General features: G+C 46.9%; 1 protein-coding gene across 7 annotated transcripts in view; it reads right to left on the bottom strand.

Annotated features, from left to right (window-relative positions):
• The window catches only part of MAK (male germ cell associated kinase), a 53941-nt gene extending 42157 nt beyond the window's left edge, over nt 1-11784 (bottom strand). For 3 of the 7 annotated variants that reach the window (XM_089333410.1, XM_051855120.3, XM_089333414.1), the window contains exons 1-4: nt 11645-11784; nt 8381-8695; nt 2823-2877; nt 1702-1823 (exon numbers count right to left, since the gene is read on the bottom strand). In XM_089333410.1, the coding sequence (XP_089189536.1) occupies nt 1702-1823; nt 2823-2877; nt 8381-8481 (278 nt within the window). In that variant the 5' untranslated portion in view covers nt 8482-8695; nt 11645-11784. The other 4 variants (XM_070074428.2, XM_051855119.3, XM_089333411.1 and 1 more) reach the window with 3 other exon arrangements.
• Between the last annotated feature and the right edge of the window lie 879 nt (nt 11785-12663).

Genomic DNA, 12663 nt, shown 5'->3' with positions numbered 1-12663 from the left:
CTCCAAATGCCTGCTATAGCCAGGAGCTGGAACTCCACCCAGGTCTCCCACTTGGGCAGCAGGGATCCACGTACTTGGGCCATCGTCAGCTGTCTCCTAGGTGCATTAGCAGGGAGCTGGATCAGAGGCAGGGAGTAGCCAAGACTCAAAATAGCACTCCAGTATGGGATGCAGGTGTCCCATGCCATGGATTAACCCAATGCACCACAATGCCCATCCTGCATTTTATATTAGGAATCAAGGCTACATAAGTACAATTTGTTTTCTTCACTTACAAGCATTTTCGTAATCCTTTTAATTTGCACCTTTCATGGCTGTGCAACTTTTCATCAGTATTTTTACACTGTAATTACCAATATTTTCTCCCATTGATAGTTATTCATTTTAAGTAGTTCAAAGAGGTAAATGAAGGTTAGTATAGTCACTGAACAGCATATAATAATTGTGGTAACTATAAAGACTATACATCATACAAGTATTTCTAAGTGAATAAATCAAATTAAAAATTTTATTACCACTAAAATGATAACTTTTTTTTTTTGACAGGCAGAGTGGACAGTGAGAGAGAGAGACAGAGAGAAAGATCTTCCTTTGCCGTTGGTTCACCCTCCAATGGCTGCTGCAGCCGGCGCACCGCCTTGATCTGATGGCAGGAGCCAGGTGCTTCTCCTGGTCTCCCATGGGGTGCAGGGCCCAAGCACTTGGGCCATCCTCCACTGCACTCCCTGGCCACAGCAGAGAGCTGGCCTGGAAGAGGGGCAACCGGGACAGAATCCGGCGCCCTGAAAATGATAACTGTTTTTAAAAAGCATGCATGTCTATATATAAAGACTAGAAAAGACTCTAGAAAAATAAAAACTAACTTAAGGTTTGAAGACTACTGTTATTTTAACTGACATTAATGTTTTAAAGTGTCAGCTTAGACTACAACAAACATTCAGCAAACATTTTTGGAAAAATGATTAAAGAAAAATTGAATTGCTACCCTTTGATATTGAGTATAGATATGTGTGTGAGAAACAGAGTGTAGGCAGTACCATTACAGTGGGAAGTTCCTCTATTTCTAAGTATTTTAGGGCCTTTTGCTGAACAACTCTGGCTTCCAGAGCAGGCAGATGGACTTAGCCCCCAGATGTGCCCAGAACCCCGCCAGCAGAGCACCCCTCCCAGGCCCCTGGGGAGACCCAAGCTCTCCTTCAGGGCGTCTGTCCATAGGTTAATACTCCAATGAGCATCTCCTTGGCATTGGTAACACATGAGGTTCTAGCACTCACACATTCTGCTGGAGGCCTGTGGTGCTTCATTTGTCTCCACTGTTTCACTTACCTTTCACAAGATGCTTGGGAGAGCAAGGAAGATCATCGTCTCAACGGTGCCCAAGGCCAGCTTTCTTACTGAGGACTAAACTCTAGATAGGTTTTTATTTGAAAAATCAAATTCGATAGAGAGTACGTATGTTTACATGAAATATTTACCTCTATTTGTAAGGAATTACAAGAGAAAACTCATGGCTCTGTTGTAAGTGGCTCTTCTCCAGTGTTACCTGCTACCTTTGATGCAGATAACAGAGCTAACTAATGTGAATCTACTTCTTATGGTGACTGGCTTGTCTACTGTGAGGTCTGACATACTGAAAGGATCCAGAGGACTCAAAGCATAAATTATAGGGAAAAATTACAGTTTTACAGGATAAAAACATACCTCTCTTTCATTAATTGATAGAGATTTTCTTTCATATATTCAAATATAAAATAAAGATGGTCATTTTCTCTGATAACTTCTTTAAGTTTAATCACATTGGCATGATTAAGTTTCTTCAGAGACTGCAAAACAGCATATAAGCATTACAATTTCTACAAGAAAAATTACAGAAGCTGACAAAATTTGATTAATGCTAAGTAACAATCACCTTAAGTAATATTCAATTTCTTCTAGATTCATCAATGAATTATATCTTAACATCTACGTAATTTTATAAAACATCTATTTAAGGCAAGTAGGAATTCCTTTAAGCAATGAATGTCAGGTGCCAAAATAAAACAAGTCAGAAGTATTTACTACATACTGCAATCTGTTACTTTTTTTTCAGTCTGTTAAACAGGGCTAACTTTTCTTTGACTTAATTATGTGCAATTCCATGCAAAAGTCTCCAAAAATTTGTCCAAGTCATAATAATATAAAATACAAGGAAATAGTAACTTTAAAAAGTTATCTTTCCTTTGATAATATGAATTAAGATGCTCTTTTAGAAGTAAGGGTGGGGCTGGCACTGTGGCGTAGAGGGTAAAGCCACCGCCTGCAGTGCCGGCATCCCATAAGGGCGCCAGTTCAAGATCCAGCTACTCCACTTCTGATCCAGCTCTCTGATATGGCCTGAGAAAGCAGTAGAAGATGGCTCAAGGCCTTGGGCGCCTACACCCGCATGGGAGACCCAGGAGAAGCTCCTGGCTCCTGGCTTTGGATCAGCATAGCTCTGGCTGTTGCGGCCATTTGGGGAATAAACAAATGGGTGGAAAACCGCTCTCTTTCTCTCTGCCTCTCCTTTCTGTGTAACTCTTTCAAATAAATAAATCTTAAAAGAAAAAAAAAAGAAGTAGTGAGGATGAACTTTTCAATATGAGGGTATAATTATTTTCTGTTTTTCACTGACATCAAAACCAAAAGAAATGAAAAAATACTTCAGAAAGTTAAAGAAAAAACCTAAACAGAATTTTCTTTAGAATGAATCCCCTGGAGAATAGAATGATTTCCTTAGTTATCATCCTCAGGTATGAAGTAGAATTAAGGGCTTTCTTCAGTTCTTTCTATTTTTAGGATTTTACCTTCACTTCTCTCAAGTTCATACATTCATCCCAAGAATAGAACTTTCTCTTCATCCTGAAATAAACGAGGAAAAGTTTAGTGTACAAGGACAGAGCCGCTGATTCACCCCGGGCAAACCACCCCCTTCCGATGTACCCCAAGGCTGCGTGGCGAAGGCTCCTGCCTCTGTCACCTCCTAACTCTGCTTTAACAGAGACGTGGGAGAAGTGCCATTCATCTCCCCTCTGGGCGAGTTCTCACTGTCCCTGTGTCTGCTCTGCTGAGAGGACTTCTCCCACCTTTCCTCTTTCTGGAACTGCTTAGGGAAGTGTCAGTAACTCACTCAAAGGGGGATGGATGGATTCTCACCTTTCTATTAAAACAGAATTTCAGATATCACATAGCATAAGCCTTCACCAAGCAGAGGGAAGCAAGGGAAGAAAATAGAAATTTGTGGTAGAAAATGTAGTGATTTTATCAACAAATCTGATCTACTTCTGATTAGACAAGTCCACAAAGTTAAGAGATTTAAGTCAGGGACCAGCGCTGTGGTACAGCGGGTTAATGCCCTGGCCTGAAGCATGGGCATCCCACATGGGCGCTGGTTCGAGACCCAGCTGCTCCACTTCCAATCCAGCTTTCTACTATGGCCTGGGAAAGCAGTAGAAGAAGTCCTTGGGCCCCTGCATCCATGTGGGAGACCCAGAAGAAGCTCCTGGCTCCTGGCTTCAGATCATTGTAGCTCCGGCCATGCGGCCATCTGGGGGAGAGAACCAACAGATGGAAGATCTTTCTCTTTCTCTGCCTCTCTGTAACTCTGTCTTTCAAATAAATAAATAAATAAATCTTTTAAAAAAGTAGTTTGAAAATTTTAAAAATATCCAATCTTTTAGAAGTCAGATAAAACTACATTTAAGTTACTTTTCACAGTTCAGTAATAACTAAGCTTTGATTCTTCTTGTAAAATCTGTCTTCTGTTCTTCCATATTGACTAACATTGCTACTTTCCTTCCCACGAGTACCATTTCTCAGCAAGACTGCCCTCAGGCGAGGCATATTATCTGTTCTACAACACATACAGAAGTTTCCTTCAAAGCAGTTATCCCAAGAAAACCCAGTTTCTTAGAGTGACTAAGAAAAGGCGTTTTCCTCTAGGTCCCTTGTCATCCTCTTTCATGCATTCAGGATAATGAACAAATCAGAGGGGGTTTACATGGTGTTTCCCATCCAACATAGGAAGCAGAAATTAGATAGAAGGACACAAGCCAAGGCCAGCGCTGTGGCTCACTTGGCTAATCCTCCACCTGTGGCACTGGCACCCCAGGTTCTAGTCCCGGTTGGGGCACTGGATTCTGTCCTGGTTGCTCCTCTTCCAGTCCAGCTCTCTGCTGTGGCCCGGGAGGGCAGTGGAGGACGGCCCAAGTGCTTGGGTCCCTGCACCCACATGGGAGACCAGGAGGAAGCACCTGGCTCCTGGCTTTGGATCGGCGTAGCTCCAGTCATAGCGGTCATTAGGGGAGTGAGCTAACAGAAGGAAGACCTTTCTCTCTGTCTCTCTCTCTCTCTCACTGTCTATAACTCCACCTGTCAAAAAAAAAAAAAAAAAAGGACACAAGCCAATCCACACTGGGATCGTTAAGCCTATAATGGCCAGTCTGTTTTGATAAGGTATACTGCAGCTGAGCCCTGAAAGACAGAGGTGCAGGCCTGTGAAGACAGGAAAAGAAACCTGGCAGAGCATCTAGTAAGAACTCTCTGGTCAGAAGTGCAAGGTCGTTTCGGGCTGTCCTTACTTCACTCACGTCCTGCACTGCTTTCTGGGCTACTCTCAACTACTCGTCCTAAGAGAAGGGAAGCACGCTCCAGAAAGTTCCTGGAAAGTGGAATGCAAGACAAGTTTATTTCACTGCAAAAAAGGTTTTGAAATGCAAGCACACAAGGGGTCTTCAGAAAGTTCGTGGAAAATGAGTATATTAGGTAAAAACTAGGCAAAAATGTTCACACCAAATAAACGTATCTAATTCACTTTTCCATGAACTTTGTGAAGATCCACCACATTCCCTGGTAGCCTTTCTCAGTCTGCCCTTTTCCCCACAGCACCCATGGTCTTCTGCCACCTTCCATCATTCGCTAATTTAACAGGTTTAGTCCTTCTCCCCAGACGTAAGCTCCTTGAGGATACTCCCAATACCAGTCTGCACACGGCGGCTTGTTCAGAACTGTTTGCTGAATGACAGGTGGATTTCTATGCCCCCTGGAAGGAACTGCCTGCCGCCTGACAGTCCTGAAAGGCAGAGCTTAATAAATATGTGTTAACTTAGTGAGGTGACTTTAAACGGTTATCCAAAGTGCTATACCTGTAACATTCATGGCCTAAATTGGGAATGCTGAAAATTTTATACCACCAAAGATAAAATGATGGTCCTGATTGGATAGTTTGGGATGTAAGTTTGGAGGACAGGAATAAATCGAGAATGGAAAATAAGGGGTCTAATATTCAGGTAGAATTTATTCCTTCCCATCAGCTTGAATGAAACGGCAGAGACTTCTTGTACGAGTCGTGTACATAACGATGCTGCTTTTCCATCTTGTCCAGAACTGGAGGGAATAGTGGCTATCGTGAACATTCATACTGATAATTCCGCCAGCTCCTGAACTGCAAGACCCCTGTCCTCCTGCAGTTACTCAAGAACGCCATGTGGTCATGGGGCATGGTCCTCAACCTGCAGTGCTGCAGACTGACCACGCACCATCGTTACCCTGCAGTCGCTCTTCCTACAGCTGCATCCCTGCTGCCTCATCCAGCTTGGGTCCCACGGTCAGCCTCTCTCCACTATTTTCTCAAGGTCGCACACATATTCTCAGAGTCCCCCCTCCCCAGCCTGCACCACGCTGGCCCTCCCGTGCTCGAGAACTCATGTAGGTGCTGCCAGTAGCCCCACTTTCTTGGCTCCTAGCTTTGGCCTGGCCCAACCCTGGCTGCTACAGCTATTTGGGGAGTGAACCAGTGAATGGAAGATCAATCAATATCTCTCGCTCTCTCTCACTCTCTCTCTTCTGCACCCTTTCAAAAAAATAAATGAATAATTTTAAAAATTGTATTTTACGAGGCCAGCACTGTGATGTAGTGGGTAAAGCCAGTGCCTGCGGCACTAGCTTCCTATATGGATGCTGGTTTGAGTCCTGGCTGTTCTACCTCCTATCCAGCTCCCTGCAAATGTGTCTGGGAAAGCAGCAGAAGATGGCCCAAGTTCTTGGGCCCCTGCAAACCACGTGGAAAGAAGCTCCTGGCTTCATCCTGGCCCAGCCACAACCATTGCCGCCATTTGGGGAGTGAACCAGCGAATGGAAGACCTCTCTCTCCATAACTGCCTTTCAAATAAACAAAATAAATCTTTTAAAACAAGATTGCATTTTACGTTGTCATACTCTGGATGACGTGGTAATCAGTTTCTAAGACTTGTCCAACTATGATGTCATGAGGCTGCTCCAGCAACCCTCTGGAGAGTTCCATGTGAGGAGGAACTGACGCCTCTTGCCAACAGCCCCAGTACAGACTTGCCAGCCACGTGTGAGTGTTGCGGGTTGAACTGCACCCCTCAGGAGTTCACATATTGAAGTTCTAACGCCCAGTACTTCAGAGTGGGACTCTACATGGAGGTAAGTCTCTGCAGAGGTAATCAAGTTCAGTGGGGTCAATCCAACATGACTAGCATCCTTACAGAGAGAGGAAATTTGGACACAGATCCTCACGGGGAGGAGGTCCTGTAAACACAGGGAGAACATGGTTTATACAAGCCGGGCAAGAGGCCTGGAACGGATGCTTCCCGCACAGCCTTCACAAGAAACCACCCCTGCCAACTCCTTGATTTCAGACTTGTGGGCTCCAGGCTGGTGAGACAGTAAATGTGGTATTCAAGCTACCCAGTGTGTGCTATTTTATTACAACACCCCTGTACAGGCTGATTTTTGTCTCCCCCAAAATTCAAATGTGTAGGTCCTCACCTCAGGTGCCTGGGCATGTCAGTGCACCTGGGGGCAGGTTAATGATGAAGAGATAGGTAGTCAAGGTTAAATGATGTCTTTAGGATATGACTGGTGTCCTTAAAGAGGACGTCTGGACAGATCCGCACACAGAGGGGAGACCAGGTGGAGATGTCAGAAGACTAGCCATCTACAAACCAAGGAGAAAGGCCTCCGAAGAAACCAACCCTGCCAACCCCTGGATCTCACACTTCCTGCTTCAGAACTGTGAGGAAATATCTTTCTGTTGTTTAAGTCACCCAGTCTGTGGCCTGGCCCTAGCAGACTAACATATTGAGTCACCCTACAAGTGAATCCTCCCAGCCCTGGTCCAGCCTTCTGACTGCTGCAACCTTGGCCAACAGCTGACTGCCACCCCATGAGACTGCGAGCCCACACCACCCAGTTACACCGGTGCTAAATTCCTGACCCACAGGAGCTGTGTGAGCTGGTAAATGTTTGATCCTATTTTAAATCAACTAAGCTTTGGGGTATGTAGTGTAGAAAAATACAGGAGATTAAAGGGGACAATATGGGAGATTAAAAGGAACAATTAAATTAATCATACTTAATTCTACTTAATTGGTAAGCTTGGGAAAATATAAGCATATTTTCAAAAAAGTTCCTAGAGAGTGAGATTAATAAATAAGTTTATTTAGGTGTAAAAAATGCTTGAAATCCATGCAGAGGAGAATTCTTCAAAAAGTTCATGGAAAATGTGTATCATGGGAAAACTATGCATGGATTTCAAGACTTTTTATGCACTAAAACATCTTTTAATTTTTTAAATGTTTTTAATTTCATTTCCTATGAACCTTTCGAGGTACCCTCATACTATATGCCATTCAGAACTCAATTTGACATTATGAAGAACTGATTTGGCTGGCGCTGCAGCTCAATAGGCTGCCTGTGGCACCGGCACCCCGGGTTCTAGTCCCGGTTGGGGCACTGGATTCTGTCCCGGTTGCTCCTCTTCCAGTCCAGCTCTCTGCTGTGGCCCGGGAGTGCAGTGGAGGATGGCCCAAGTGCTCGGGCTCTGCACCCACATGGGAGACCAGGAGGAAGCACCTGGCTCCTGGCTTCAGATCGGCGCAGCACGCCAGCCATAGTGGCCATTAGGGGAGTGAACCAATGGATGGAAGACCTTTCTCTCTCTCTCTCTGTCTCTCTCTCTCATTGTCTAACTCTGCCTGGAAAAAAAAAGGAACTGATTTGATGCCTATTATTTTAAAGAAATAACAAGCCTTACTCTGTTTGCAATTTTAAATTTGCAAACATTACAAAGATGACCTTTCATTTCAGCCCGCATATTTTATGCATAACACTCATGTTTCTTTGGGGTTATCAAGACAGCTGGGCAGCCCAGACCATTCAGATAACATATGTGGACATCAGGAGAATAGTCCTTTTTGGTAATGTCTTTTTCCAGGATGGCACTGCCCATTAGCCAAATGAGCGTGGGCTCTACACTGGACCTCTCCGTGCGCTTGGGTCCACTGTCAGGGAGGCAGAGATGGGAATTTCAAAGGTGCACTTCGCAGTGTCAGACACGTACCTTTTGATGGCCACCAGCTCCCCAGACTCGTTACTCTTGCCCATAAGCACACTCCCATAGGTGCCGTCTCCCAGCTGTCTCATGGTTGTGTATCGGTTCATCCTGGACAGACGCTACGGCAGTCACTGACCGAACGCTCTTCCTTGTCCAACAGGAGCGGAAGCAACTTCTTCACTTTTGTCTTTGCTCGCTCACTGTTGTCGCTCCACTGGTGACAGGCTCGTCATTCATTAAACAAAGGCTCTTCCCCAAGATTACGCAGTACAGTAATAAGGAATCTGGCAAGGAAACAGTGATTCCATTCTTAGGGACACCCTATAAAAATAAAAATAAAGTCAATTTGCATTAGAGAGTCTTCTTCGAAACATTTACTGGCCAACCCAGAGCAGTAACTTCCAAATAAACATGGGAAACACAGTTTTGTTTTGTTGCAGCTGAGGATGGCTTCAGGACTGGCTCTACTTATCCTTGGGGAAGAAGAAACAGCACGGTCACTTGCCAGCTGCTTTCTGCTTGCGGGGTGATGTGGCACAGACTATGGGTCTGGCGTAGATTTTGCAGAGGTCTGATTCATGGTTCTCTGAGGTTCTCCTCAGTTTAAGCCCTACCACGCCTTCCAGGAAAACCAATGTGCACATTACCCTCCGAAACAAGAGGCTCAGCAAGTCCTCTTTCGAGGAATACTAATTACAAAGTAAACTCCAATGTGAGAAGCTGTCCTTTCCACCCCCCTGAAAATACAGGGACGATGTGGAGGCACAGATACAAGGCAGGGTTCTAATGGACCTACACATGGACAGTATATAGACAACTAGGTTTTTCAACATAGCACAGTAAGGTCCTAAACTGGTTACTTGTCAGAAAGCCGTAATGCGAGCCAGCGTTTGGAGTGGTGGTAAGATGCTCTTTGTGAAGCCCACACCCCGCATCAGAGTGCCTGGATTTGAGTCCTGGTTCTGCTCCTGATTCCAGCTTCCTGTTAATGTGCACCTGGGGAGACAGCAAGTGATGACTCAAGTCCTTGCCACCCACGTGGGAGACTGGATTGAGTTCTCGGTTTCTGCCTTAGGCCTGGCCCAGCCAGGATGTTGTAGGCATCTGGGGAGTGAACCAGTGAATGCAAGATTGATGTCTGTCTGTCTTTCTCTCTCTCTGTCTGCCTTTGAAAGAAATAAAAATTGTAAACAACAGTACAGGTAAGTTAAAATACATAGCCTGCCTGTGGTTCTCCACACGTGTACAGTGTTTCTCTACCAATTACATGTATTCTTTGTTGACCTGTAGAAAACTAATTTTGCAAGACAGGAATGTATGAGGGTACTTAAACAAGTTTGTGGAAAAAATAATCAAAAGATACATTTATTTTGGAGGAAAAAAATCTTGGAATCCATGCATACTCACACTAACATGGTTTCTTATGTACGGACTATATTATGACATATATGCAACAAAACCAAAGTACAATAGAAATATAATCCTCAATTTAACGTAATTGTTCAGAACTCAGAATTCTCTACAACTAGGCTACAATATTTAGTATGTTTCCTATGGATTAAATGAAGTTTATGTTCTGATTTAAAGAAAAAGACATTTAACTAGAGTCTCAATTATAGACCTTCACCAAATACCCATATAATTTATCTCCCATTCTAGTTGTCTTCTGTTTATCTAAGTGTACGATTATTGTAAACTTGGGCTCTCCACAGCTTTGGCCAGCTAATAAGGGATTTAGACAGGATTAAAAAAGATTAACATAGAGGGCAAATGGAGGTTAAAACTCTCCTCTGCCAATCCCAGAACAGGTGTGAGGACTGGATATGCTCAGCTTGTCTTTGTAGAACCCACTATCAGGATCCCACTTCCAGGGCGGTCTTACTGTTAAGACAACACAGTAATTAGTGTTTCTAAACGCACTAAGTGTTTAAAAAGCAAAACAGAAAAAAATATATTTAGCACTAACCAAGTGATATGTTTATAGACGTCTGAAGAGGGGCTATTATTGCAACAGGAAGACAAAAATTCTGTTTTAAAAGAAAGCACAGTGCTCTGTGCTAATACCACAAACCATTCTAAAGAACGAAGAAAAAGCACCCCAAGGAAGAGATGCAACATGGTCCCGGCTCACTTGTCTCCACCACCACTTGGACGCAATGAGTTATTTTTCCTGATTAAAATCAAGCTGGTTCCTTGAACAAATACCTACTTATTTCCAAAGCTTATCTAAACGCAATCACGTGAGCCTGTTTCCTTGCAGCGGGGGTTGCTACCCACTGGCTTCCTTGCTCCTAAATTCAAACCTCATCCGCAGGGAAGGCACAGGCGCTCCGAGCCTTCTCCACCAGCCAGGGCTGGAGTCGATCACCCGGCCGGCCGGGAGGAGTCGGCCCGGGTCTCCGCGGGCGGGCTGGCGGGCGACCCCCGGGCGCCCCGGGCGCGCGGCTGGGAGCACCTTCACCTGCGCGACCTTCGGGCCGCGCCAGCGAGCGCTGACTTCCTCCTCCGCTCAAACTTCGCGACTGTCCTGAACCCCACTCCGCGGCCCCCCGAGACCCAGGCTGAGGGCTGCCCGGCCGGCCCCGTGGACAGCTGACCCCGGGGAGCCCCGACCGCCTCCCGGCCGATCCCGCAGACAGCGGGCCCTGGAGAGCCCTGCGGACAGCCGGCCCCGGACAGCCGGCCTCGGGGAGCCCCGACCGCCTCCCGCGAACCGGCCGGCCCCGGACAACTGACCTCCGAGAGCCCCGACCGCCTCCCGGTCGACCCCGCGAACAGCCGGCCTCGGGGAGCCCCGACCGCCTCCCGCGTCCGGGCCGACCCTGCTGACAGCCGGCCCCGGAGAGCCCCGACCGCCTCCCGCGCAGGCGGACCCCACGGACAGCCGGCCCTGGAGAGCCCTGCGGACAGCCGGTCTCGGACAGCCGGCCCCGGAGAGCCCCGACCGCCTCCCGCGCAGGCGGACCCCGCGTCCCGGCCGATCCCGCGGACAGCCGGTCCCGGACAGCCGGCCTCGGGGAGCCCCGACCGCCTCCCGCCTCCCGCCTCCCGCCTCCCGCCTCCAGGCCGGACTGCGAGCGCCGGACAGCTGGCCCCGGAGAGCCCCGGCATCCCGCCCGCCTTCCCTACCGGCGTCCCGGTCCAGGCTCCCGGCAGGGCGCCGAGGGGACATGCCGGGCCGGCCTCGCAGGACGGGCTGGGGCTGGGTCGGACAGGACGGTGGCGGCCCCGCAGCCCGCTCGGGACTACCTGCCCGCGCCGGCGGCTCACCTCGTGGGCTCCCTTGTGAAGCTCCCGCGGCCTGTGTGTTTCGTCTCCTAGGAAACGGCGGGGGCGCGCCAGCTCCCGCGCGGCCGGCTTACACTCCGCCCAGGGGGCGTGGCCACCGAGGCCCCGCCCACAGCGCAAAAGCCCTGCCTGGTAGGGGCAAAGCTTTGGAGTACACCTGAGCCACCTAAGGATATTTTTTTTTTTTTTTTTTTTTTTTAATAATCTGCAGACTTCGTTTTCTGAGCATGTACTGCGCACATCATGTAAAGAGGTAAGACTGGGCCAGGTGAAAACTTGAAGGAATTTTATAGATTAATTTTATCACTCATTCTAACTACTAATTTGTACAAGTTATACTTTATCATGGAATTTGATGCCTGTCAAAAGGACAATAACCTAACCATATATTACAATGAAAGTATTTTTTTAAATTAAGCTCAACATCATAGAATTTCCCTAAAGTGTGTTGGTAAAATGCCTATACAGCATTGATTCCTATTCTATACATATTTCCTGTTAAAGCTTGTCTCAATAATACTTTGACCACAGTGCTGAGAACCTAGACAACAACATACGTGCAGATCCTCTAAGAAGCATCCTGTTCTCCATCTTATTCAGCAAGTTCTCTTTAGAGACGTTTATATGTCATTTGGTCATGTGACCACCCGCAAGGCCACGCCCCCATGCAAGATCCCGCCTCCACAGGGCTGTGGCTTCAGAGTTCCCCCGGACCACCTGTTGAGCTATGAGTGCCCTCCCTCTGCCGTTTGGGCTCCATACTTGGGAGAGTCTTGATTACCTTTTAGCCTGTGCTTTAGCAGAAGGTGGTTTGTTTTTCTTTGTTTTGTGTGCGTGTGTGTGCATATGTTTTAAGATTTATTTGAAAGACAGAGAGACAGAGAGATTTTCCATCCACTGGTTCACTCTCCAAATGGCTGCAATGACCCCGGGCTGGGCTAGGCCAGAGCCAGGGGCCTGGAACTCCATTCAGGGGTCCGCCGTGGGTGGCAGGGCCCAAG

This window comes from Oryctolagus cuniculus, chromosome 5, assembly GCF_051225735.1.
Source record: "Oryctolagus cuniculus isolate XC-2025 breed Fujian yellow rabbit chromosome 5, ASM5122573v1, whole genome shotgun sequence".
NCBI classification, from domain to species: domain Eukaryota; kingdom Metazoa; phylum Chordata; class Mammalia; order Lagomorpha; family Leporidae; genus Oryctolagus; species Oryctolagus cuniculus.
This window is presented reverse-complemented; position numbering and strand designations above follow the sequence as displayed.